Genomic DNA, 26,753 nt, shown 5'->3' with positions numbered 1-26,753 from the left:
GGAAGCAGCAGCTCACATCTCCAGCCCTGAGCTGCCCTGGTGTCACTGAGACAGCCAAACAAGCCCCACAACACCTGCCCAGGTAAAGACTGATTTCTCCTGCTGCTGGACAGTAAAACTTTTAAATAGCAGGGAATTGCTACCTGTAATTGCACCAGCTAATCCTACCTGCAAGCTCTGTCCTCCACCTCAGGTGCTATTCTTAGTCCAGCCCCTGCTGGATTCCTGACAGAGCAAACACTGAGGCTTGGTCTGTGCCTTTGGAGAGATGAGTGGGCTGAGAGAATTGGGAAGGACCTTCCCTTTTATTCTGGAGAACCTGCTTTTCTGAGGGAAATGAGTCCAGTGCTGCTGGAAATGCTCAGGCAGTGGTGGGAGTGCAGATGGATGAACTTGGTGAACTGTGGCTGGCCCTAACTCAGCCCGAGGGAGCAAACGGAATGACTTCAGCATCTTGTGACTCTTTGCTCTTGTGACCTTAGCCCAAAAGTCTCTCTTTTCTCTTTTTGCCTCTTTTTGATCTGAAACTGGGTCTCCAGCTCGCTGCTCTCCCATTTTTTCCATCAGCTAATTGGCAGGATCCCTGTGCCATGCAGGCCCTGCTCCTGTGGGTGAGTGTGACAGTGTGACCCTGGAGAGGAGGGACACAGCCCAGGAGGAGACCAGCAGCTCTTCAAGGGGTGTCTGCTTGCTGCAGGACTAATGTGCCTGCCATGCCCTCAGCAGCATTTCCCCCCTGAGACCACAGGAACAGGTTTTTCCATTGCAGAAAAAAAAAAAAAAAAAAAAAAGCAGAAAATATGTTTAAGTCCCTCTACTTTGGGCTTTTGCAGCCGAGTGGAACTCAGTGTCTTCCAGTCTCTCAGTGCTTCCTCACAGGGCAGCAGCAAGACATGTCAAGTGTGGAGATGTACCTGCACCTGCCAGCTGAGCCTTCCCAAGGAGCACAACCTCTCCTCATGCAACTGGAACATGTCTGAGCAGGAGCAGGGCAGCACAGGGAGGGAGGAGTGTGAGCAGCCTGGTGTTTCACTGGGAGCTGCCTGGAACACCATCCCTCGCTCTGTGCTTGAGCTGGCTCAGGTGCTTGTGCTGACCCTTCTGCTTCCTGCTCCTGCCGAAGGGGAAATGTTCACAGGCTGTTCTGGGAAAGCTTTTGCAGTGATCCTGGGCACTTTGCTCCGTGTTCACACCTGTGCAGCTGCAGAGACGTTGTGCCCATCTGATGATCTGTGGTTTCTCCCCAAAGCGTGTGTGCAGCGGTGCATGGCTGCAGCAGAGGTGCCAGAGGGATCTGCAGGGCAGCTGAGCACAGTTGGACCTGCACCTGGGTTTTCCAGTCAGCAGGTTCCTGCCAGCTCGTGCTCCCGGAGCAGCCTGAGGACTTCTCCTGTGCTGCTGCTGCAGTTCCAGCTGGAAATGTCCCTGGTCCCCAGCCCCTGTCCCCTCAGTGCTGTCAGCAGAGCAGCTGCAGGGGGAGGCAATGCCAGCTTCAGGCTCCAGTGGCGTGGATCACTCTGGAGAGTGAAGCAGGTGCCTTTGCCTCCCTGCACAGCCTGCAGCTCTAACAACCGGTGCTGGGGGAGAGGGGGAGCTTCCTGGGAGATGGGCTGCATGGACGGGCAGAGGAAACCCTCCAGAGCCTGTGGGGTGAGTTTGGGGTCTGTGCTCCAGCCTTGGCTCCTGCGCCCAGGGTGTTCTGCTGAGGGTGGATGGATGGATGGATGGATCCCAGCTCCCAGCTGCCTTTCCAGCTCCTGGAGCCTCTGAGAGGATTGCAAACTTGTAGGTGACATCCCTTTGCCAGGAATCCTGCATCCCTCCTCCTCGTGTGGTCTTCCTCAGTGAAACGCTGGATTCAGCCCTGGAACCGTGTGTGGAACTTCAGGGAGTCTGAGCACCTCTGCCCCGGAGCTGGGGCAGGAGTCAACCCTGAGCTGGGGCAGGAATCAATCCTGTTCTGTGACAGGAATCAGGAGCTGGGGCAGGAATCAATCCTGTTCTGTGACAGGAATCAGGAGCTGGGGCAGGAATCAGCCCTGAGCTGGGGCAGGAATCAATCCTGAGCTGGGGCAGGAATCAGTCCTGTTCTGTGACAGGAATCCCGTGCTGTGACAGGAATCAATCCTGTACTGGGGCAGGAATCAGGAGGTGGGGCAGGAATCCCGTGCTGTGGCCGGAGCTGCTCCGTGTTCATGTCCGTGTCCCTGCACTCCCCGCTGTCCCCGCTGTCCCCGCTGTCCGTATCCCTGTCCCCCTGTCCCGCTGTCCCGCTGTCCCGCTGTCCCTGTCCCGCTGTCCCTGTCCCGCTGTCCCCGTTGTCCCCGCTGTCCCTGCTGTCCGTGTCCCCGTCCCGCTGTCCCCGCGGGGCTGGCTCTGCCTGCGGCCGGGCAGGCTCAGGAAGGCAGAGCCTTTCCCGGGGCTTGTCCGGGCTTGTCCGGGTCTGAGCCCGCCTCTGGCCGGGCGCTGCGGGCCCGCGGGGCTCTGCCTGCGGCTGCGGCAGCCCCGGAGCGCCGGAGAGCGGCGGAGGAGCCGAGCCCGGTACCGGAGCCGAGCCCGGGTAAGCTCTGATCCCGGTACTTGTCCCGAGCCCGGTGCCATCCCCGAGCCCCGGTACCGGAGCCGAGCCCGGGTAAGCTCTGATCCCGGTACCTGCCCCGAGCACAGGTAAGCCCCGAGCCCCGGTAAGCCCCGAGCCCCGGTAAGCTCTGACCCCGGTACCTGCCCCGAGCCCCGGTAAGCTCTGACCCCGGTGCCTGCCCCGAGCCCGGTACCAGCCCCGAGCCCAGGTAAGCTCTGATCCCGGTGCCTGCCCCGAGCCCCTGCTAGTCTGTCATGTCGGGGTAAAGAAGGTTTCCTTCTCCTTTCTCTTTCTCTCCCCTTCCTCTTCTGTCGCCCTTTTCCTTCAGGCCCCTCGTGCAGAATCCCACGCTGCCTTTGGGGATGCTGGTCTGGGTTTGGGGAAGCTGGTCTGGATTTGGGGATCCCGGTCTGATTTTAGGGATGCTGGTCTGGATTTGTGGATGCAGGCCTGGTTTTGGGGATGCAGGTCTGGATTTGGGGATCCCGGTCTCGTTTTGGGGATGCAGATCTGGATTTGGAGATCCCAGAAAGCAGTTGCACTCTGGATTTGGGGATCCTGGTCAGGTTTTGGGGATGCCGGTCGGTTTTGGGGATCCCGGTCAGGTTTTGGGGATCCCGGTCTGGTTTTGGGGATGCCGGTCGGTTTTGGGGATCCTGGTCAGGTTTTGGGGATCCCGGTCGGTTTTGGGGATCCCGGTCGGTTTTGGGGACCCCGGCCGGTTTCGGGGATCCCGGTCGGTTTCGGGGATGCCAGTCAGGTTTTGGGGATGCCGGTCGGTTTCGGGGATCCCAGGAAGCAGCACAGCCAAAGAGCAGCGCTGTGCCCGCGCTGCCCGTGCGGGCAGGGCTGGGGGCTGCAGAGCCGGGAGCAGGGGGGATCCCGGGGGGCTGGGTGACACCAGAGCCCGAATCCGTGTGGATTGGGCTCTCGGTGCTGCATTGCCGTGTCAGGGTTTACACGGGGAGCATAAAGCACCCAGCTGTCCCCTCCCCTGCCACACCTGCACAAGCTGTCCTCCCATCCCGTCCCCAGTGCTGCTGCCTGGCCCAGCGTGTTCCCCCAATTCCCTTTGTGCTGGAAAGTGTAAATAACACAGCTCAAGTGCTCGCACGGGGGAGGAAAGCTCTGGTTTGCCTTGATTCTGACAGCACCCGTGCTTTATATCTGATATAAAATGCTTTCAATTGTAAGCAGCCCACCCCTCATCTGTGCAGTTTGATGTTTTATTAGCTGTATATGTGCCAGGGTATTTTGGAGTTTCCACAAGCAGTCAGTTTTGTAGGCAAGTCTGCTTGCTTGTATTTTGAAGGTAAACCACCAGTAATCTTCTAGGAACTGGTACAGATCATTTCTCAATGCAAATGGAGAGAAGTTAACAACACATGAGCCATTGTTTTGTTTCCAAAGAGAGACTCAGCTGAAGGGGCTTATACCAGAGTGGGGATCTAATTCAGCTTTCAGGTTTATATTTCTTTCTGTTTTCATTTGAATATATTGTGGCAGAAGGTACCAGGCATTCAACCCATGCCCAGCCTGCCTGGAGCAGCCTTCCCCCTGAAAAAACAATCCTGCACCCAGTGGACCAGAGGAGGCTTTGGTAAGAGAAATTAGAGTTAAAAAATTGAGGGATTAAAAAAATTCCTGCAGATGTTCCCCCTGGTGCTGTAAGGCTGCTGCTGCACCTGCACAGGGGAGGCAGCTGAGGTGCAGGACTGTCCTTGTCTGCAGTGCTGCAGTCACTGCTGGGGAGCTGAGGAATGCATCTCCCAGGGCTGGTGTCCTTTCTGCTCGGGAGGTGTAGCCAGGGTCGGGCTGGGGGAAGATGGGGGAGAGTAACAAAGGTAAAATTGGGTGGTCTGGCCTTGGAAGAAAGGAGAGGGGCAGGTCCAGGGGTTCTCCAGAGATCCCTCAAAGCCCTGATAAAGGAGGAGGCTGAGTCTAACAAGGTAACAAAGGTGCTGTGACAGTGAAATCTCTGCTCTGCATCAGCCTGGCAGCATCCTGTGTCCCAGCAGGAACATCTTGACTTGGATAAACTTGTTTTTCCAGGCCCACCTGGGGTGTAAGCCCCAGATTCCTGTTTGGGCTGACAAGCTGGAGCAGGGATGGGATGCTGAGAGCCCAGCCTGGCTCCTGAGCCCAGCCTGGCAGTGCTGGGTTAATGAGTCATGGCTCTCCCTGGCTGCAGCAGGCTGGACTCTGCCCAGGCTGTCCCGAGCTCCTGAATCAGCAGAATCCCTCAGCCTGCTGTCCTCAGGCTGTCCTGGCTCTGCAGAGAGAGCTGGCAGGAGCAGGGGCAGCTCTGCTTGCAGGAGCATCCCTGCAGCCAGGCTGGGCTGGGCTGGGCTGGGATGGGATGGGCTGAGATGGGATGGGATGGAATGGGATGGGATGGGATGGGCTGAGATGGGATGGGATGGGATGGGATGGGCTGAGATGGGGTGGGATGAGCTGAGCTGGGCTGACAGCAGCCTCTGCTCATGACCAGAGCTGTGTCATGCACCACAATTAACAGCTCTGGCAATTAACAGCTCTGCTCAGCTGCTGCTGGAGCTGAGAGCTCCTCAAAGACCTTCTCCAGGGCAACATGGGCAGAACTGGTGTCTGTGGTACCTGACAAGTGAGCACAGCAGCTTTGGCAGAACATTTGGGCTCTGCCTGAACCTTTGGGCTCAGTCTGTGTGTTTTATCTGAGTTGGCTGGGATGCAGGAGGCAGTGGTGTGAAGGAAGGGAACATGCACCACGTCCATGCACTAGGGTGTGAAATACATTCTGGGGGCACAGAGGTGCTCTCGTGGTCACTGAGACAGGGCTGCTTTAAAAGCCTGGCAGTCAGAGCTCAGGATGTTGCTGCTGGACATCTCTGATCTCATCTGGGAGAGAAGAGGGTGGAAAAAAGTGAGGAAAGCTCTGTAACTCATTGTTACTGCAAGGGGAAGAGCAGAATTTCCGAGAATGTGGAAAGCAGAGTGTGGAGTTTTTGTTCTCAGTGGCTCAGGGCAAAGGTCTTGCCTCATTTCCCCAGGTGTTGCCCCATTTCCAGTCTGGGCTCAGCCTGGGAGTGGTGGCAGGGCTGGGAGGAGCCACAGCCCCATCAGAGGGTGGAACTGCCCAAGAGTTCAGGTGCCTGCAGCTCCTGGAGCCTCTGCTCCTCCTGCCTGCCTCGGATCAGCCTGGAATAGGAGCATGGCATCACCTGGAGCAGGAGGTGACATCACCTGGAGCAGGAGGTGACATCACCTGGGAGCAGGAGCATGGCATCACCTGGAGCAGGAGCATGGCATCACCTGGAGCAGGAGGTGACATTACCTGGGAACAGGAGGTTGGCATCACCTAGAGCAGGAAGTGGCATCACCTAGAGCAGGAAGTGGCATCACCTGGAGCAGGAGGTGGCATCACCTGGAGCAGCAGGTGGGGTCACCTGGGCCTCCCATGGACCTCAGGGACTGCTGCCAGCTGGACCAGCTCCTGCCACTGCCCTGGAGGGACCTGGTCAATCTCTCTCCTCTCTGGGGAGTGTCTGCCCATCTCTTGGGGGAGTTCCTGCGGTTAATCAAAGAAAGGCCAGCAGGAGTTAAGGTGGCGTCTCGTATTTAGGATGCTGTGAGGAGCCTGGAGGAGAAGACAGCACAGGAGGAATCCAATAATGACAGGGCTCAGTGAGCACTGCCAGCAGTCAAAGCCCAGAACCGTTTGCTGGATGATTTGGTGAGATATTGCAGGAGAAGGTGGGATAACAGAGCTCTAACCTGAGAATAAAGTCAGGGTATAAACTCCACTTGTTGACAGCAGGAGGAAGGCACAGTGCTGGGTACAAGCTCAAACAAATGTGCTTGATTAAATGAAGCTTGTGGGATCACATATTTCTGTGCTGACAAAGTGACTGCTGCAGATCTCACCTGGCAGGACCTTTTACCTTTCTTGGAATGCAGATTTTCTGTAACAGGAGAGTTTTTCCACCCTCCACACCCCTCAGCTTTCCTTACAGTGAGGATTTCTTCCCCTGCTACATGATCCACCAAACAGCTTTTTGCTGCTGCTTTGTCACCCCCACGGTGACACTGAGCAGGGGCTGGCATCCAGCCACCTTCCCCAGCAGCCAGGGGGGAGTTGCTGTGGTTTCTGCATCCTGGGGTCCCTCTCTCCAGGTAAAGCACCCCACAGTCAATGGGGAGTGAAACAGGCCACCTGTTCTCTTTTCCCTAAAGAGAAAATTGCCATTTTGGGGAAAAATGGAGCCCTTAAATGGAAAATTCAACAAATTGTAAACATTGGGTGGCACCTCTTTAAATTGTGCTTTTGTGAATTTATTTGTTTTCTCCTTTCCTAAAGCACTGGGGATTCTTATAGGTAGCAAGCAGCAGACGTTGGCTAAAATGATCTGAAAAATTAAAAGCAGTGTCATTATCTTTCTGCAGAGATGTTCCCCAAAACATCTTTTCCTGGCCGTGTCGTGCTTGGTTTTTAGTGGCTCAAAGGAAAGTTTTACAGCTCCCAAAACAGCAATTCTGCATCCCGAGGAGGATGAAGGATGAAGCAGGATCTGCCTCTCCTGTACCAGATTGTTTTGCTCTCCTATGGCTGTGCTTGTCCCTGAGCTTTCCTTGCCCTTGAGAGAGGCAGGTTTGTCCTGGTCCTGGTGGGAAATCTTGCAGGGGTGATGAGGACAAGGTTGGAACAGGACAGCTCCTTCAGAGAGGGGCAGGACAGGAGCTGGGTGCCCCTGCCAGGTCTTGGTCCTGATGTTTGAGAATTGTTTTGGGATTGAAATCAGCCCTTTTCTCCTCAGGGTGAGAAGGTCACGGCCAGGAAGGGATTTGTGATTAATGGTGCAGGCTGCTGGGGATGGAGCCCTGGCAGTGCCTGGCAGTGCCTGGTGTGCCCTGGTGTGCCCTGGTGTGCCCTGGTGTGCCCTGGTGTGCCCTGGCAGTGCCGTGGTGTGCCCTGGCAGTGCCTGGGGTGCCCTGGTGTGCCCTGGTGTGCCCTGGCAGTGCCTGGTGTGCCCTGGTGTGCCCTGGCTGTGCCCTGGCTGTGCCCTGGCATTGCCCTGGCAGTGCCTGGCAGTGCCTGGTGTGCCCTGGTTGTGCCTGGCAGTGCCCTGGCTGTGCCCTGGCAGTGCCTGGTGGGTGTCACTGCTCTGTGCAGTCCTGGGGGGTGCCATGGGCAGCCACAGCACTTGTGTCACCTTTGTGATGCCAGGGCTGTCCCCAGCAGCTGCTCTGCCGTCCGTGCGAGGGGAGCCTGGGGCCTCGCTGTGCTTCTGGCAGGAAACCCAAGAGCTCTGTCTTCAATCTCGGTGAAAACACCTGCTCCAGATCCTGCCCTGCTGGGGAGAGCCAGGGGGGTGGGCTCTGCCCTTCACCTGCCTGCAGCCCGAGGGGCTCCCCTTGCCCTGCAGGTCTGCTGCCTTGGCACGGGAGGAAATGTCATTGCACTGGGAGCAGAGCAAAAAGAGCAAAAAGAGAGCCCGGAGTCTCAGCCCGCTCTGCCTTGCTGTCTGAGCACAGAGCAGACTCTGGAGCTCTTGGAATTTGAGACTCGGTGCACTGGGAGGGGGATGGAGGCTCAGGTGTCAGAGATGCAGGTGTGGGGTGCAGGGGGCTCCTCCCGAGCAGCACCTTTGCTCTCTGCGTTGCACAAGAGCCCCTTGGGCAATCAGTGCTGCTCCTGAGCCTGTGGGGAGAGGGAAGCAGCTCCTTGGTCCTGCAGGCTGCCTTCTCCCTGGTTTTGTGTTTCCAGAGGGCTGCGGGAATGCTGGAGAAGCCCAGACCTTGGTGTGACAGCCAAAGCCACTGGACAGGTGAGCCTGTGCCTCTCTGCTTTGTGCTCCTGGTGAATTCTCTTTCTGTCCTGCCTGTGCAGGGAGCACACCAACAGTCTGAGCAGGTTTGTGTCTTAAACTGTTCAGCATTTGGGAGCACTTTAATGTTCCACTGCCTTGCCTGACTGGTGGTGTGGGAGCCCTGGGAGCTCATTGGGATAAATACAGATTTCAGACAAGCCAGCTGTGTTTGTCCTGTTAATATTGGTGATTTTTAGAGGCCCTAACCACGGTCTGGGGGCAAGGGACAGGACACCAGTTGATTTATGAGTTTCTCCTCCCTCGAAAGCTTTTTCCTCAGTACTGCTGCACGCTTCCCTGACTCTGTGTTTGTCCCCAGACCCCTGAGAGCCAGAAGAGAGGAGGATTCCAGCCCCCCCCGCCTGGTGCCAGCTGTGAGTGTTTCTTTGGCAGTGTCTTAGCTGGTTGTTGTGAGCAATGGTCAAGGAAGCAATCAGCAAGTATACTGCCCTAGAAGTGCTGCACGTTGTTGGGCTGCCTCACCTCGCCCCGGGGCAGGGGCACTGCCCGAGGAGCTCCAGAGGAGACCAGCACCAGGAGGAGATGAACCCCGCTGCAAGTTCTCTTCTTTGTTGTTGCTACAGGACACAAGACAACGCTGCTGCTCCCAGGCCAGGAAGAGAGAGATTTATTTTCTCTATAGATTTCCAAAGGTGACACAGGATAGGAGGGTGACAGTGCCACCTCTCCAGGGACACTGGACAAGCCAACAGTCCATCAGGTTTCTCCTCCTCCATAAAGGAACGCAAAACAATGAGTTGTTTACAGAAAGGGTGTGAGAAAGTTCGATACAAGACAGTGAACATCAGAAGGCTTAGAAAATCTTAAGAAATCAGGGCGACACTTTGTCCTTGCCCAGTGCCTCTGGAGGGCTCTGCTGCACCTTCCCCTGCAGCTCAGCTGTGCTTTTGCTGCCTGGCACTTTCCCTGCTGCAAATCCCTTGCACAAGCAGCTGCAGCGAGGCTCCGGGGCAGCTGTGGGCGTCGTGAATCCGAGGCTCTCCTTGCCAGGTTTGTGTCTCACCTGTGCTAGAGCCACACCTGTGGGCAGCCCTTTGCCCTGCACAGGCTGTGGGATTGGCACTAAAAGCTGCACCCCAGAAATCCTGCCACGGTGCAGTCCAAGCCTTGCTGTTATGGGTGATGAGAATACTAGTTATGGGTGATGAGAATATTAATTATGGGTAATGAGAATATTAGAGAAATATCCTGCACCTGCACTGCAGGCCCTTTCATTCTGTGTCAGTGCCCTCCCCCAAAGTGCCACCCCTCCCTCCACGCTGCAGTCTGAGCTGCTGGGTCCTGTCACCAGCTCCTAAATGTAACTTCTGGTGCTTGTTGGTGGCATGCTCTGTTTCATTATGGCATGTACAGTATTAATATCTTTATTTTTCTCCACACAGCCGCAGCATGAAGGAATATCCCATATTAATCCCCTAATTTAAATTTGAAATTAATAACTATCACAACACTTGGAGCATCCTTTAATCCATTGATTGCTGCTGGCTTGGTTCCAGCAGTGTCACTAATTACATTCTGCCTGCAAAAAAAAAAGTTCTCATTGCTGGTGGCTTTTCTTCTGAGAGCTGCTGGCTGGAATTCCTGTGCCATCCCTGCAGCCTGAGACACTTTTTAATGCTAATGGAATTGTTTAAAATGACTGAGCATCTCTGCTGGCTGCAGGAGAAGGCCCTGGGCTTGCTGAGGGGGTGCCCAGGGTGGGGGCTGTGTGTGGGGCACAGACTCTCTGTTTTGGGGTCCCTCTGGCACAGGACACACTCAGTCCCACCCCAGCAGCTTTTCCAGGGTTGTGTTTGCTCCTCCATCCCCACCCTGAGCCTGCCAACAGCTGAGGGTTTGTTACTCCAGGAGCTGCTCTTGTGCTGAAGGTCTGCTTAAAGGGCATTTCCAGAGGGCTGGGCATAAATTAAAATAGCTTTAATTAAACTTCTTTTCAGCTAGTGCATCCAGAGGACGTGGAACAAACCAAAACCAGCTTTAATCCCCTCACTTCCAGTTACTGTGATGACACGAGGTGGCACTGCCCCCAAGGTTTGCTGTGTGGCACTTCTGGCTCCTGGAGGAGAGTGGGAGCTGTTGGAATTCAGGGTGGATGGAGTGGCTGCTCCTCCAGCTGCCTGCCTGCCTTGCTGCTCCTTTTCCTAGCTAGACACGCAGGGAATGTATTTCCTTGGGGGCTTTTTACTTCAGTCTTCTGAATCTCCTTGAAGAAAGGTGTCTGGAGATGGTTCTGAGGGCTCTGAGTGATCATTCTGGAATTTCCTGAGCAGCCCGGGTGTCTCTCAGCAGTGCTGTGTCCAAAGCTGGCAGCATTAGAGTCTATCCAAACTGGAAGAGAAGGGGTTAATGAAGTCAAGGATCAGGTCCTTAATCTGTGCCAGGAGTGCAAGAAATGTAGATTTTTTGTTGTCACAGGCTAGAAGGAGCCACAAAGGACAGCATGAGGGTTTTCCCTGTCTCAGGAGCCTTCTCTGACCCTCGCTCCCCTGGCTCTCCTTTCAGCCCCCGCAGTGACCCCGAGCATCAGCTGGTGGCTTTGAAAAATGCTCCCACTCTCCAGGAAATGAAGAGCCCAGGTGCTGGTAAAACTCTTGGCCCTGTTTTTTCCTGACTTGTGTTCCAGTTCCAGGGCCAGGTCTCTGTTTCAGGTTTGTTCCCCCTGGCTGGGTCTCACACAAACCCTGCCTGGCTGCGCTGAGGGTCTGTGGGAATGGATTTACAGGAATTCCCTGGGCTGTGCAGGGTGCATTTCATCCTGGATCCCTCTGAGGAGGGTGGGACTTGTGTGTCTGAGCTGCTCTCAGGCTGGGCCCTGAGGAGCTGGGCAGTTCAGAAGGAATTGTTCTGCCTTCCTTGGCTGGAAGCAGCTCCATGGTGTTTGGGACCCAGACATTGAAGGGTTCTGGTTACTGCAGTGCTCATCTGCTTTCAAACCTTTTTTAAGGGGTTCAGTGGAACTGGGCTCACCTTGTTTCAGCTGGGAGCAGTGCCCGAGCTGGGGGTGCGGGCAGGTACAGGAGGAGGTGACACCTCCCCGTGCTGTGACAGGGACCAGCAGTGCCCTCTGTGGGGCTGGGGACACTGGGGGGGCTGCTCTGGGGGCAGGGGCTGCTCCTCCACCCGGGCTCAGGGCAGCTCAGGGCTCCCTTGGCTCAGAAATAAACAGAATAAACGGTGCAGGGGCTGGGATGTGGGGCTGGGATGTGGGGCAGTGATAGGGGCTGGGATGTGGGGCAGTGATAGGGGCTGGGATGTGGGGCTGGGATGTGGGGCAGTGATAGGGGCTGGGATGTTGGGCAGTGATAGGGGCTGGGATGTGAGGCTGCATTGTGGGGCAGTGTTAATGTGGCTGGGATGTGGGGCAGTGTTAGAGGATGGGATGTGATGCTGGCTTGTAGGGCAGTGTTAATGCCTGGGATGTGGGGCAGTGACAGGGGCTGGGATGTGGGGCTGGGATGTGGGGCAGTGACAGGGGCTGGGATGTGGGGCAGTGACAGGGGCTGGGATGTGGGGCCGTGTTAGAGGATGGGATGTGGGGCAGTGACAGGGGCTGGGATGTGGGGCAGTTTCCGTGGCCCAGGGCAAGCCCAGGCTCTCCTCCCTGGCCAGCCCTGAGCTGGGCTTGGAGCATTTCAGGGCAGTAAACCAGAACTTCTGCTGATGTGCTCTTCCCAAGGAGTGTCCATCTCTGGTAGAAGTCTCCAGAGGGCAGCAGGCCCGCGGGAGCAGCAGCCCTGTCCAGGCTCTGTCTGTGACATGCAGAGCTGCTCCTCATCCTCACTGAACAGCCCCAAGGCATACGGCCAGGTTCCCAGTTAATGGAGAACTGTGCCTCAGCCCAGCTTCCTACCCAGCTGCAAAGTCAAAACTTCTGGTTGAAGCCATTAAATAAAAATTTAAAAGGTTATATCGGTACATTCTGTCTCACAGTGGAGGTAAATTTATGTAGTTCCAGCTCACCCAGTGCTTTATAAGATGCAGAGTGCAGCCTGTGTGTCAGAAAGCTCTTTTAGTAGTTGGTGGGGTGAATTCCAGTCATTAAAAAAGATTTTCTGTGTCTTTTCACCAAATACCATGTTGCTTTATCTCCCTATGCTGTAAAAAGCATCTGAAAGTGAAATTCTGAAAGGAGAATTTTCATGGTGCGCAGTTGCTCTATGACAAACCACTTCCTTAGATTTTTGTCCCTGAGCTGTAGACAATGCTGCCTTTGAACTGAGATGTGTCTTGGGCACTTCCCAGACATTCCTGCTCTCCGGGCAGCTGCAGATTCCCTGGGGCTGGAGCACAGAGACAGCTGCTCCCTGCCCTGCAGAGAGGTGACAGCATCGGGTGCCAGGAATGCCACAGAGGTGCTGAGTGTCCTGCGGAGGTGCCAAAAAAAATGGGAGGTGATGGGGATCTTTAGTAAGAATTATTTGCCTTTTGTCGCTCAGGTTTGAAGCACAGACTCTGGGTGTGAAAACAGGGAGAGACCCGGCAGAAAATCCTCTGCCTGTCCTATTTCTGATTGTTGAGGCAAAGATCCATTTCTCTGGGTTTTAGCTCAGCAATTTATGATGACCTGACGAGCCTTTTTTTTTTTTTTTTTTTTAAGAACTGAAAGAGTTCTAAAAAAAAAGAAAATCAAGAAAGAGAATCAAGATAAATCCAGAACTTGCCTCTCCACTGACTTGTGGATTCAGATATTCCTATCTGGCAAGACTTAATTAAGCTGTGCTGTGGAGCCACATCCATCACCCAAAAAAAGGCAGCACTCAGCAGGCAGGGTGTTTGCTGACGTGCTTTGACTGGATGTCTGTGCTAGGTGGGGCTTGTGCTACAAAAGTGGGGAAAAGGGAAACGGGGAACAAGGAGGAAGCCAAGAATGTGCGAGAGCAGCAACTGGGAATGCAGCCCTGACAAAGCTTTGTCTCCTGGGTTGTTTTTTGGGTGGGTTTTTTTGGGGTTTTTTGGTTTTTTTTTGGTTTTTTTTGGTTTTTTTTTTTTTTTTTTGGTTTGGTTTGGTTTGGGTTTTTTTTTTTTGAGGGCTCAGATGGGAGCTGAAGAAAGCCTGCAATAGTGGTACAGTTTAAAAAGCTGTTGGTGCCAGGTTGTGTGCGGGGCACGTGCAAGTTGCTGCAGCTTCCTTTTTCTACAAAGAACATGCAGGGGGCATCACGCTCCGAAATAAATTCCTAAAAAAAGTAAAGGCTGCTGGGCTGAAGTTTAACCGAGTGGTAACTAGGGTACGTTGGAAGAAGATCTCGTTTCCAAAGGCAGCAGCTTGTGTACAAACCTGTGGATGAATCCCGGGGCCCGGGCTCAGCAGGAGAGTGTGCGCTGTCCTGGGGAAGAGGTGTCCGTAGGAAAGGAGAGACAGCGGCAGCCCCGGGCTTGGATCCTTCCCGCTCCCGCTCGTCGGCCGGGGCGGGATTTTCCATTGAAAGAAAAAAAAGCAAAAAAGGGTTTTCTGCGCTGCGGGGCCGCGGTGCGTGCGCTCCGGCGGGAGCGGCTCCCGGCCCCGGTCCTTATCCCGGCCCCGGTCCTGCTCCTGGTCCTTGTCTCAGTCCTTATTCCGGTCCCGCTCCCGGTCCTTGTCCCGTTCCCGGTTCTTGTCCCGATCCCGATCCTTGTCTGTCCCGGTCCTGCTCCTGGTCCTTGTCCCGTTCCCGGTTCTTGTCCCGATCCCGATCCTTGTCCCGGTCCTTATTCCGGTCCTGTTCCCGGTCCTTGTCCCGTTCCCGGTTCTTGTCCCGATCCCGATCCTTGTCCCGGTCCTTATTCCGGTCCTGCTCCCGATCCTTGTCCCGCTCCCAGTCCTTGTCCCAGTCTTTGTCATTGTCCCGGTCCTTATCCTGATCCCAGTCCTTGTCCCGTTCCCGGTCCTTATTCCGTTCCCGCTCCCTGTCCCGCTCCCTGTCCCTGTCCCGCTCCCGGTCCCATTCCCTGTCCCTGTGCCGTTCCGGTCCCGGTCGGGATTCCCCGGGCAGCGAGGGCCGGGCCGCTCTCACATGACGGCGGGGGCGGGCCGGGCCCCGCCGCTCCCGGGGCTCTGCGGCGGCTGCTGCGCTGCTCCGCCCGGGGCCGGGGCCGGTGCCGGGCTCCGCTCACCGCGGGCAGGGCAGGGCGGTCACTCCGGCGGAGCGCGCCCGCCCCGCGGGGCTGCATCGCGCTGTCCCCCGCTCCATCCCGCTGTCCCCCCGCTGTCCCCTCTCCGCTGTCCTCTCGCTGTCCCTCGCTATCCCCTCGTTGTCCCCGCTGTCCCTCACTGTCCCCGCTGTCCCCTCTATCCCGGCTGTCCCCTCACTATCCCTTCACTGTCCCCGCTGTCCCTCTCTGTCCCCTCTATCCCGGCTGTCCCCTCCCTATCCCTTCACTGTCCCCGCTGTCCCTCGCTGTCCTCTCTGTCCCCGCTATCCTCACTATCCCCCCTCTGTCCCCGCTGTCCCTCGCTCTCCCTGCTGTCCCCGCTATCCTCACTGTCCCCGCGCTGTCCCGCTGTCCCCCCGCTGTCCCTCTCTGTCCTCTCTGTCCCGCTATCCCCTCACTGTCCCCCCACTGTCTCGGCTGTCCCTCCCTGTCCCCGCTGTCCCCGCTGTCCCTCCCTGTCCCTGCTGTCCCCGCTATCCTCACTGTCCCCCCGCTATCCTCACTGTCCCCCCGCTGTCTCCTCACTGTCCCCCCTCTGTCCCCGCTGTCCCTCGCTCTCCCTGCTGTCCCCGCTATCCTCACTGTCCCCCCGCTATCCCCTCACTGTCCCCCCGCTGTCCCCTCTGTCCCCGCTGTCCCGGTGTCCCTGCTGTCCCCGCTATCCTCACTGTCCCCGCGCTGTCCCGCTGTCCCCCCGCTGTCCCTCCGGGCCATGCCGGCCCCGCTGCCCCCGACCCGTTTGCAGTCGGCGGAGCGGGGCGCGGTGCTGCTGTCGTGCGCGCTGTCCTGCGCGGGCTCGGCGCTGCTGCTGGGCTCGCAGGCGCGCTGGCCGGAGCTGCGGACGCGGCCGCGGCAGCTGCTGCTGCACCTGAGCCTGGCCGACCTGCTCTCCGCCCTCTCCTACTTCTACGGCGTGCTGCGGGACTTCCAGAGCACCTCGTGGGACTGCGTGCTGCAGGGCGCCCTGTCCACCTTCGCCAACACCAGCTCCTTCTTCTGGACCATGGCCATCGCCCTCTACCTGTACCTGAGCATCGTCAGGGGCTCGCCCGCAGGCCCGGGCTTGCTCTGGGCTTTCCACGCCGTCAGGTGGGTGCTGTGGGATGTGCTGGGACCCCCAGGCACCCCACCCTGCGCTGGGATGGAGCCTCCGGTGTCCTTTGAGCCTCTGCACTTTCCTTCTCTTTTCTCCTCAAATTCCTTTTAAACAGGGATCTTGCTGTCTTTCAATGACCAGCCCTGCTTGTTCCCCCTTTCCCTTCCCAAGTGAACAGTTGGAGACGTGGAAAAGCTGAAGGTTTTTTTTGTTTTTTTTTTTTGTTCAACATCGCTTAGGAAAATCTCTGGCAAGTTCTAATCACTGGAAATCCTGGCTTCTGCTTTCCCTGCAGTCTGCTGTGATGCTCTAAGAAATAACAAAACAAACCTTGTGTCTTTGGTACCTGCCTGCTGCTGCCCAAGCTTCCGTGTTTGGGATCTGTTTCCACAGGTCCCCACCCTCCCTGTCCTCCCTGTCAGCCTGGCCTGTGGATCCTTCCCCTCTGCCCAGGCAGGTTGCTGTAATTCCATACTCACAGGGAATTGTTGCCCACAAGTGATGAAACTGCTAGGGAAGCGCTCTGAAGGTTGTTTTGGCGTGTTTGATTGAAAGCAAGACAAACCAGTCCACAGCGTAGCTTTATGTCTCAGTTTCTGCTATTTAGGGCACTGATTTTCCACATTGTGTTTAGTAAAAGCTTTCATTATGCAATTGGAGCTTGTGGAATCATGTGCTACGTCCACGCTGAGCAAAACAGTGATCCTTCAGTCCCCCGTGCTGCCAAGCTTCTGCAGTAAATTATAAGAGGAGTGATCTGCTTTAAAAGGGAATAAAAAAAGCCCTCAGGACAAGTAGAGCATTTTCTTTGGTTTCTTAGTCAAATTTTTGACACCTTTTAGTTTCAAACAGCAGAATTTGGCAGATGATTGCAGAGAGCCGAGTCCAGGTGAGGATGGGCCAGGGAGACCTTGAGGCTGAGTGTGAGCCAGGAGGAACTTCAGTCCCTGCTGGAGCTGCTGCTGGGTGAGGAGCTGAGGGGCTGCTCGAGGCCCTGGGCACGCCAGGCTGCTGCTGGGCTGGGCAGGATGCACTGCAGGAGCATTTCTGCTGCTCCATCTCCAGCAAATTGAGGGTGGCACTCAGAGCTGCGGTGAGCACAGGGTGCTGGGGAAGAGCCACGTGTTGCTTAATGGATGTAAAAACCAAGCCTGTCTCCTTCCTGGGCATTCTGGCTCCACCAGGCACTTCAAAGAGCTCAGGCAAAGCTGGCCTAGTTGTAATTTTGCTGTCTGCTAATTGCTTGTGTGGCTTTTGTCTGTGCTTCTGTTTCTCCATCTGGTTTAATGCTCCTCAGCCTTGTCAGCTACCAAGTGTGGAGAGAAGCAGAGCCACTGAAGCAGTGCTGGCTGCTGTCTGTGCACTCCCTGAAAGCTGTAAAAATCCTGGGAGAGAGATTGCTCCACCCCTGCAGGGAGAGATGCTCACACTGAGCAGCTCTGGGTGAATTTGGTTTATTTTTGGTTCTTTACAGTAAAAATGAAATGCCATCTTCAGTCCTTGCTGTTGATCAGCACCATCTGCTCTATTTAAAGGCTGTTGGGCACCTGTGGTCAGGTCCTGCTTTGTAAATGCCTCCTGTTCTGTGCAGAGCCAGTGTTCAAAGCTGCTTCTGATTTATGAGGTGTCTGAAAAGCCAGAGCCAACAAGTGAGGACGTGTTCCCTGCCCATCCCCTCGTGACACATCACCCTGCTTTCCTTCCCTGCACTTTTGTAGCTACCTGGGAGATGAAATTCTGGACTTAATGCTTGGAGATGGAGCTGACTAAATACACGCTGGAAGTCAGAAGCTGGAATTTTCCTGAGGGAAATCAGGATGTCACAGTGGCTCAGACCCGTCAGACAGGTCTGTGCCCCAGGGATCCATTCCTGTGGTAACACATCCACCAGTTCCAGCCTCTGCTTTGGTTTTAAACCTGGTGAGCTCAGATGAAAACAAGCCCACAGCCAGCTTTGGAAACACTTACATGGCTGTAAAATGTGAGTTCTGGCACGCAGCGTGCCGTGCAGGCTGCCCAGTGCTGCTGAATTTCCAGGGCTCAGGTGTCCTCTGCTGGGAACATCACCTTGGCTGGGAGAGCTCATCCACACTGGGGCTGAGTGACGGGCCAGGCAGAGCCCACCTCGGGCTGTTTCCTGCTTGGGTTTTGATACCAACAGCTGACAACATTTGGAAGGGTTTTCATGTCATGGTCAGGCTGTGCAGGTCATCATAACCATAAATATACTCACTGTAAAAAATCTGTTACATATGCATGCTTATATATTAAAATATGTTTTATATATACACATTTATAACCATGCGTATCTATTATGTTATATATTTAAAATATATATATATACATTTATAAACAGGCATATCTATTATATTATATATTTTAAAAAATATATATATATACACACATTTATAACCAGGCATATCTATCATATATTAAAAAATATATATTATTTATATATATAAACACATTTATAACCAGGCATATCTATTCATGTTAAATATTAAAATAAATTATTTATATACATACACATTCATAAGCATGCATATATATTATGTTATATATATATATATATATATATACGTTTATAACCATGCATATCTATTAATTATAACCATGCATATCTATTCTGTTATATATATATATTTAATATTTTATATATATATGCACATTTATAACCATGCATATCTATTATGTTATATATATATATTTAATATTTTATATATATATGCACATTTTTAACCATGTATATCTATTCATGTTATATATATATATATATAATATTTGATATATATATGCACATTTTTAACCATGTATATCTATTCACATCCATGGAGTGCCTGGCTCCTCTCGTGCACGTCTGCACTGTCCCTCTCTCCTTCACGGGCTGCCTCCTGCAGGGTGGGATGGGGCAGATTTGGGAGTTCTGCTCGCCAGGTGTGCTCAGAGCTCCTTCCCGACTGCCTGACTTCTCCCTCCTTCCCGAGTACAAACTCCCGCAGGCAGGACGGCTCCTTGGCTCACCTGTGCAGGCAGGTGACACAGATCACCTGCTTGTGGGAGCCTGGGGGGAAACCAGAGCGTGGTCACTGGGCAAGCTGACCCCAGGAAAGCAGGGCAAGTGGAGCTGGGCACTGCTGGAGCTGAGGGTCCTCACCTTGCCTTGTTTTGCTGTGGCCGTGCAAAGACCTGCTGGGCTGGATGGTTTTTTAATCATAGGTGACCAGGAGCTCTGCTGTGTCTGTCCTGCAGGTTGGATTTCCAGCCTTTTACAGGAGAGGAGTGCTCGTCCCTTCTCTCCCAACTGTTTGCATCCAGGTGTGCTCTGCAGAGGCCCAGCCTGCTCTTTGGGGCTCAGAGGGATATTTCTGCTTCTCTGTTACCTGGATCCCTTTTATTCCAGTGCTCACACACCCCTGGGTGATGATCTCTCCCGATCCCTCCTTTTCCCCTCTCCTAGTTCAGAAAAGCACTGACGTTTGGCAGCCCTCCTGAATCTGTCGCTTTGGAGCTCCTGAGAACTGAATCACCAGTCTCAGTTCTCCTTTCCAGCCTGCAGAAATGCAGCTGAACTTCACAGAAATGTCTGATTCCTTCCTAGGTCCTCTCTGATTTCCCTTTGTTGGTGGTCCTTTTGCCTGGTGTTAGTGGTAAATGTCCTTCTGATCCCAGACTGCTATTCCAGTGCAGATTAACTTCCTGCTCACTTTGATTCTTCCTTTCCCCAGCTGTCACCTGAAGGTTTTTGGGTCCCTTTCTCAGTGGTGAGTTATTTCCTCCCGTGGCCTCTCTGTGTCTGTACTTGCACTGTCCTCTCTTACATCCACACTCCATCATTGGACCTGGTTTTATTGTCATTCTTTTGCAGTTTCAGCTCACTGGTGAGATCACTATTTGTAAAATCCTGTCAAATTAGTGTCTTAATTCACTTCCTTTTTCTTGCTGCCTTTGTGCCTTTCCATGGTTTCTTTTAGGAAGTGCCATTTCTCTTGAATTCTTTACCCTGGTGCTCGGTGCTTGCAGGAGTGCTGAGAATGGAATGTCTTTGCATCTGCAGTTGTTTTCTGAGAAATCCCCAGTTTTACCAAAAGGGCTCCTGAATTGTGTGGAAACTTTCATGGTGGTGGTGACGTTTGGGATGTTTTTAGAAGCCTGCTCTGATAACAGAGTGGGGAGGGCTTCCTGCAGCACAACTGTCCTTAAATAACAGCACTGGCTTGGAATAGCTCTGCCTGTTCTGAGCTGAGCCCTGAGACAAAATGTTCCCAACGGGCTGCAGAGTGGACTCTAAATTTTCTTACAGCCTTATATTTGTGTTTGTTTATTTTGTGAGTGGGTGAATCCAGACATTACTTAAGAGTAGGAAATGGGGCATTTTGGAAATCTAATATCATGGGGTTATCTCTGGTTCTGCAGCTGGGCTGTGGAGGCTCAGATAATCTGTTTGCCTACCTGGTCTGGTGTCTGATTTTTGGGGCAGGATCCTTTCATGCTCCCTGCAGCTGCTCCAGGCTGTCAGTGGAAGGCTGACAGAGAGCCAGGCAGTGATGGATTTGTTTTCTGTGCACCTGGGGAGAGCAGGGGCTGTGCTGGGAGCCAGCCTGAGCTGGGCTGGCCCTGGGGAGGGCAGGTGACACCCTCAGCCTCATGCAGGGCTCTCCTGTGGTGGAACTTCTGTTTGGGCTGGTGGGATTCCTCTGTTCTTCCTCATGGCTTCCTGTGGGCAGCCCCAGCTGCTGAGTGACTTCAAGTGTGTCACCACAGTTATTTTTCTTCTAAATGCTTCCCTGTATTTGCCTCTGCCATCAAGTGAGAAGCCAAAGTCACAGCTCCAAGTTATGTGGATGTGGCTCCTCTTTGCTTTCTTAGCTTTTTGCTCTTACTCCCAGAACTTTTCCCTGCCTCTTTGTCCTTCAGAAATAATATTTTTGCTCCCAAAATACTGAGTACATCTCCACTTAAAAGCAAAGCAAACACACAAACCACTGGCAGAATGAAGTTGTGGATTTCTTTGTGTGCAGAGTTTCACTTTGGAATCAGAAGGTGGGACTTGGCTGCTTGTGCTCTGAAAGCTCAGGATCAGCTGGCTGGGTCCTGCAGGAAAATCACATTTTACAGTGCCCTGGCCTTGTGTAATCCCCCACCTCCTTGTGTCCAGGGGGGAGTGGAGAGGGCAGGAGGTGGGATGGGTCCTGCTGCCCCCTGAGCGTGCTGTGAGGGCCAGCTCAGAGTGCAGCACATCCCTGCAGCCCTGGTGGATCTGCAGCCCTGGATCACTCAGTGCCCATCAGGGGTGGATTTGCAGCCCTGGTGGATCTGCAACATCCCTGCAGCCCTGCCCTCAGGGCTGGGCTCCCACTCCACAGGGTCCCCAGGGGTGGATCTGCAGCCCTGGATAACTCAGTGCCCACCAGGGGTGGGTTTGCAGCCCTGGTGGATCTGCAGCCCTGGAGGATCAGTCAGTGTCCAGTTCCAGGGGTGGATCTGCAGCCCTGGTGGATCTGCAGCCCTGGTGGATCAGTCAGTGCCCAGGACCAGGGATGGATTTACAGCCCTGGTGGATCTGCAGCCCTGGAGGATCACTCAGTGCCCAGTTCCAGGGGTGGATCTGCAGCCCTGGAGGATCACTCAGTGCCCAGTTCCAGGGGTGGATCTGCAGCCCTGGGGGATCACAGTGCCCAGGACCTGCTGGCCTCTGCCCGCAGTGCTGCTGCTCTGGGCTAAGCCCTGCAGTCCTGTCTGGGGGAGAGCCCCTGGCTCTGTGTGCTGAGGAGCGGGGGGCTCAGCTGAGGCTGCTCCTGGCTGAGCCCCCCTCTCCGTGTCCCCCCAGCTGGGGTGTCCCCCTGGCCATCACGGTGGCCGCCGTGGCTCTGAAGAAGATCGGCTACGACGCCTCCAACGTTTCTGTGGGCTGGTGCTGGGTCAACCTGGACGCTGAGGATCGGCTCCTGTGGATGCTGCTGACAGGGAAGGCCTGGGAGATCCTGGCCTATGTCACCCTGCCAGTGCTCTACCTCCTCATCAAGAAGCACATCAACAGAGCAGTGAGTATTTTGCTGGGTGGTTCCATCCCCTGCATTTCTTGCTCCTTGTTCCCCTGCATTTCTTGCTCCACGGCACCGAAATGTCCCTGGGAGAGGCAGTGTCCTATCCAGCAGCACCATCACACAGTGACTTTGCACAAGCAGAATGAAAAAGCCCTTTGAAAACGAGCAGGGGTTGTGGGATGTTCATGAGGGAAATGCTACAGTAAGAATTGAAACGGAATGTGAAGGACAAATTCAGCTTTAATCAGTTTTCTGCAGTTCCTCTTGTACCAAGATTGCAATTCTCAAGCCTCGGTCCTTTCAGTGTCTCCAGTGATAGTTTGTGTTTGTGAATGTTATTTTGTACTGCAGCTCAAAGCTGCATTTGGGAGCCCAGGCACTGGATGGCTCTGGGCACCACACAGGAGACTCCCTGTCCTGGCAGGGGCTGGAATTCAGAGCTTCAGTTGTTCTGTAACCTGTGAACACACAGAATCCAGGCATCTAGGACAGCGTTTGCATACCAGACAAACCCAGATGAGAGTGGCAGAAGGAGCTGCACCCAGAGATTCCTTTTCTCTCTGAGCTAGGTTAGGGAAAAAACCCCTTGTGTGGGTAATGTCCTTCTGGAAATTCTGCCTCTGCTTGGCGTGCAGCTGTGGTGGTGGTGGGGATGAACACAGCCCTGGTTAGGGCAGGAGCCTGCAGATATTTGGAAGAATGAGGTGATCTTCAGCAGCCCTGAGTGTCAAGGGAAGGGAAGGGAAGGGAAGGGAAGGGAAGGGTTTGCTGGTGCCTGTCAGCATCACCTGGCACGCAGCAGGCAGGACACGCTGTCCCAGCCTGGGCAGCACTGTGACCTCCTGGAAACCTGACCCGGCTCCTGCTGTGCCAGGGACTGCTGGGCACGCTGCTGTCCCTGCCCGGTGCTGGGGACAGTGCTGGGGGGCAGCTGGCCCCCTTCTCACCTCGGGTTCAGGGCAGCACAGGGAGCCTCCCGCAGTCACCGCTTGGAATTGCTGTCCCCAAAGGCAGAGCGGGCTGCTGGAATTGCTGTCCCCAAAGGCAGAGCGGGCTGCTGGAATTGCTGTCCCCGAAGACAGAGCGCGGCTCCTGCTCCTCACTGCAGCCCTGCTTCCTCCTGAGGGCTTCCCTTGCTCTGGGGAGGGGTCCTGGGGCTGTCCCCTGTGTGCAGGCTGCTGCTCAGCCCCTGTCCCCTCGCTGTCCCCGTCCTGTCCCCTGCAGCACGCCGCCCTCTCCGAGTATCGCCCCATCCTGCCCGGGCCCCCGGCCCTGCAGCCCCGCGCCAGTGTGGCGGACAAGAAGCTGATCCTCATCCCCGTCATCTTCATCTTCCTCCGCATCTGGAGCACCGTGCGCTTCGTGCTGACCCTCTGCAACTCCCCTGCCGTGCGGAACTCCGTCCTGGTTGTCCTGCACGTGAGTGTTCGCTGGGAATGCAGCCCGGGGCCCCCGCTGTCGCTTTTCGTGGTGGCACCGAGTGTTGCAGGAGCGCCTGCTCCCCTCAGAGCTGCACGGAGCAGAAATGCAGCAGGAGCTGCTCCAGCAGCATCTAGTGGCTGCAGAGGAAAGCTGCACTGGCAGGGATGGCATGGGGACAGGGATGGACAGGGATGGCAGGGATGGACAGGGATGGACAGGGATGGCAGGGATGGACAGGGATGGCCAGGGGATGGCAGGGATGGACAGCCCTGTGGGCAGTGTTGGGTGTCTGTCCTCCAGCAGGGCTCAGCCTCTCCTTCCCTACACCAGTGCCAGCACACAACAGCCCCTGGGCTGCTTTTGGGTGCTTTTTGGGAAAAAACCCACACATTTTTCTGAATTCCTTGTTCTCAGAGTCAGTGACTGCCAGCACTGCAGCTGCTCCTGTGCCAGCACTGCAGCTGCTCCTGTGCCTGTGCCAGCACTGCAGCTGCTCCCGTGCCAGCACTGCAGCTGCTCCTGTGGCTGCCAGCACTGCAGCTGCTCCTGTGCCAGCACTGCAGCTGCTCCTGTGCCAGCGCTGCAGCTGCTCCTGTGGCTGTCAGCACTGCAGCTGCTCCTGTGCCAGCGCTGCAGCTGCTCCTGTGGCTGTCAGCACTGCAGCTGCTCCTGTGCCAGCGCTGCAGCTGCTCCTGTGGCTGTCAGCACTGCAGCTGCTCCTGTGCCAGTGCTGCAGCTGCTCCTGTGGCTGTCAGCACTGCAGCTGCTCCCGTGCCAGCGCTGCAGCTGCCCTGGCAGGGTTTGCTCTCCCCTGGGGTGCCCTGGCAGCAGCCCCGGGTGATTGCTGTGCTGCCCTTGCAGGGCATTGGGAACACGTTCCAAGGAGGAGCCAACTGCATCATGTTCGTGCTGTGCACGCGGGCGGTGCGCGCCCGGCTGCTGGCCCTGCTCTGCTGTCACCCGCCGGCCTGGCCTGGCCAGGGGTCCCCCGGCTCCCGGCAGCACCCACAGCCCCACAGGGACGGGGACAAGGACAAGGACAAGGACAAGGAGAAGGACGTGCCTGGCCCCGGGCAGACGAAGCCGCTGCTCCCCAGCACCTGAGCCGGCCCCGGCTGCTGCTGGTTCCTCCTCTCATGGTAAAATCCCAGTGAGCCTTTCCTGCTGAATGGGCTGCCCTGGGAGGGTGGGAGTGGGGACAGGGAGCGGGGACAGGGACAGGGGACAGGGAGCGGGAACAGGGGACAGGGAGCGGGGACAGGGGACAGGGAGAGGGGACAAGGACAGGGAGCAGAGACAGGGGACAGGGAGAGGGGACAGGGGACAAGGACAGGGAGCAGGGACAGGGGACAGGGACAGGGAGCGGGGACAGGGACAGGGAGAGGGGATAAGGACAGGGAGCAGTCACGGGGGCAGAGAGGGAGCAGGGAGAGGGGACATGAAGCAGGGAGCAGGGACAGGGAGCAGTCACAGGGGACAGGGAGCAGGGAGCAGGGACAGGGAGCGGGGACAGGGACAGGGAGAGGGGATAAGGACAGGGAGCAGTCACAGGGGGCAGAGAGGGGACAGGGAGAGGGGACAGGAAGCAGGGAGAGGGGACAGGGAGCAGTCTCAGGGGACAGGGAACAGGGACAGGGAGCAGGCACAGGGGACAGGGACAAGGAACAGGGACAGGGAGCAGGGACAGGGGACAGGGAGCAGCGACAGGGGACAGGGACAAGGAGCAGGGACAGGGAGCAGGGACAGGGGACAGGGGCAGTCACAGGGGACAGGGGACAGTCACAGGGGACAGGGAGCAGGGACAGGGGACAAGGAGCAGTCACAGGGGACAAGGAGCAGTTACAGGGGCAGGGGACAGGGGACAGTCACAGGGGACAGTCACAGGGGACAGTCACAGGGGACAGAGAGCAGGGACAGGGGACAGGGGACAGGGGACAGTCACAGGGGACAGTCACAGGGGGCAGTGCCAGCGGGTTCTGCTGCTGCCCTGGGCATTCCCTGTCTGACTCTGCAGCCCCATCACGCTCCCAAACCCTTTACAGAAGTCTCTGCTCCCTCCCCCTGAGCTCCTCGGGTCTCTAGGAGGACCAAAGGAGGAACTGAGCTGCAGGGCCCACAGGGACAGGGCACCACAGGGCTCAGGAGGAACTGGTGGCTCTTCCTAATGGGAAATGCCACGTGCACACACATTTTGTCAGTGTGCACAGATCAGATGTTTGGTGCCCCGAGTTCCCCCCACAAGGGGATACCTCTGCTCTTTCCTGAAGCCTTGGCATTCACTTCATCATTACATTAGTGTATTCAACCCCCAATGGGCACAGAGTAAACACTCCTGAGCCTGTTTCATGGCTGGCTCTGCTCCTCAGCCCCCCTGGAGCCTTTGAAAGGTAGATGGAAGCATCTTATCTGTGCCATGGATGACTTCAAGAGTTGTTTTTTCTCCTTTCAAAAGGCTTTTAAAAACTTCTGAAGGCTAAATAGCAACCTTGCTAGCTCAACCTCTTGTGAGTCCCACAAGGCTTGCAAGGAGGAGATGTGTTAAACTTCTTGCAGAAATGGAGGATAGAAATGTTTAAATTTTATGAGACTTGGTATCGTGCTGTGTTCAGTTTTATTTGGAGCCAGCCCTGAAGACAGAAAGAAGAATTGTCACCAGCTTGGCTTAAGGGGAAACAAAACAGCAGGAAAAACAACACCAAAAAGAATCAAAACAGATTCCATGTCCTCAGTTTGCCTTTTTCCATTACAGAGCTCTGAGAAATGCTTTTGGAGGAGTGGGCCAGGGTTACATTTCAGCTCCAGGGGGGTGACTGTCCCTGCCCCTGTCCCTGCAGGTGCAGGGCGCTGGCACAGCCCTGCAGTGTGACTGTCCCTGTCCCTGCAGTGACTGTCCCTGTCCCTGTCCCTGCAGTGTCCCGGTCCCTGCAGTGTCCCTGTCCCTGCAGTGACTGTCGCTGTCCCCGCAGGTGCAGGGCGCTGGCACAGCCCCACAGAGGGAGCTGCAGCCCGGGGAAAGCGGCGCTGGAGAGGCCGAGCCCTGCACAGGCTCTCGGCTGCCGGGATGCTCCGGAGCAGGCTGCGCCCCGTTATCTCCCCTCCCTCCCCTGCACCGGCAGTCTGAGCGCTGCTTTGGCTCTCGCTTTTGTGCCTGCTGAGCTGTGAGGTGAGCAAAGCCCCGGGCAGGCTGCAGGAGCTGCTGGAAGGGCCGAGCAGGGCTGTCCTGCAGGGAGCTGCAGCCTCTGAGCTGGGACAGCAACGCTTGTGCCGCGGTGCTGATGGCTGGACGGTGCCTCTGCGTGGTTTCCCCTCCTCCCTGGCCTTTCGGGGCTGTCACCGCCGGGGTGTGTGGGGGTTCTGCTGAGGGAACGAGGGCCCTGCAGGCTGTGGGTGCCCCAGGCTCCCCGGGGACAGCCCCTGCCCTGCAGGACACAGCCCGGCTCAGAGCTCTGCGCCTTGCCGCTGCCGGGTCACGCTGGGGAGGGCTGGGGCTCCGTGTGCCCTCTGGGGATGATAACGTTTTACCTCATTCACAGCTCCTCACTTGTGGTTTTTAAAGTATTTTCTCCGACGTTTACAAAATAAAAGTTTGGTTTCTTTAGCAGGGCAGTGGC

The 26,753-nt window shown here is 55.7% G+C and overlaps 2 protein-coding genes across 4 annotated transcripts; one reads left to right on the top strand and one right to left on the bottom strand.

Annotated features, from left to right (window-relative positions):
- Positions 1-10,348: 10,348 nt before the first annotated feature.
- On the bottom strand, positions 10,349-15,294 carry LOC121344141 (U1 small nuclear ribonucleoprotein 70 kDa-like). Its single transcript, XM_041419852.1, has 4 exons — positions 15,249-15,294; positions 14,066-14,536; positions 13,727-13,965; positions 10,349-10,776 (listed from the first exon to the last, which is right to left on the bottom strand). Exons 1-4 carry the CDS (start codon positions 15,292-15,294, stop codon positions 10,768-10,770), a joined length of 765 nt encoding a protein of 254 aa, XP_041275786.1. The 3' UTR covers positions 10,349-10,767.
- On the top strand, positions 15,207-26,745 carry GPR157 (G protein-coupled receptor 157). Of its 3 annotated transcripts, none has more exons than XM_041419685.1 (6): positions 15,207-15,669; positions 19,402-19,437; positions 21,504-21,717; positions 22,945-23,139; positions 24,004-24,281; positions 25,977-25,998. In XM_041419685.1, the coding sequence occupies exons 1-5, from the start codon at positions 15,293-15,295 to the stop codon at positions 24,244-24,246; spliced, it is 1,065 nt and encodes a 354-aa protein (XP_041275619.1). In that variant the 5' UTR covers positions 15,207-15,292; the 3' UTR covers positions 24,247-24,281; positions 25,977-25,998. The 3 variants fall into 3 exon arrangements, with proteins under 3 accessions (XP_041275619.1, XP_041275618.1, XP_041275620.1); XM_041419684.1 differs by lacking the exon at positions 25,977-25,998 and adding an exon at positions 26,109-26,745 and having other exon boundaries at positions 15,210-15,669; XM_041419686.1 differs by lacking the exons at positions 19,402-19,437; positions 25,977-25,998 and adding an exon at positions 26,109-26,745 and having other exon boundaries at positions 15,212-15,669.
- The last annotated feature ends 8 nt before the right edge of the window (positions 26,746-26,753 follow it).

Source organism: Onychostruthus taczanowskii, unplaced genomic scaffold, assembly GCF_017590055.1.
Source record: "Onychostruthus taczanowskii isolate IOZ18803 unplaced genomic scaffold, ASM1759005v1 scaffold61, whole genome shotgun sequence".
In the NCBI taxonomy this organism is placed as follows: domain Eukaryota; kingdom Metazoa; phylum Chordata; class Aves; order Passeriformes; family Passeridae; genus Onychostruthus; species Onychostruthus taczanowskii.
This window is presented reverse-complemented; position numbering and strand designations above follow the sequence as displayed.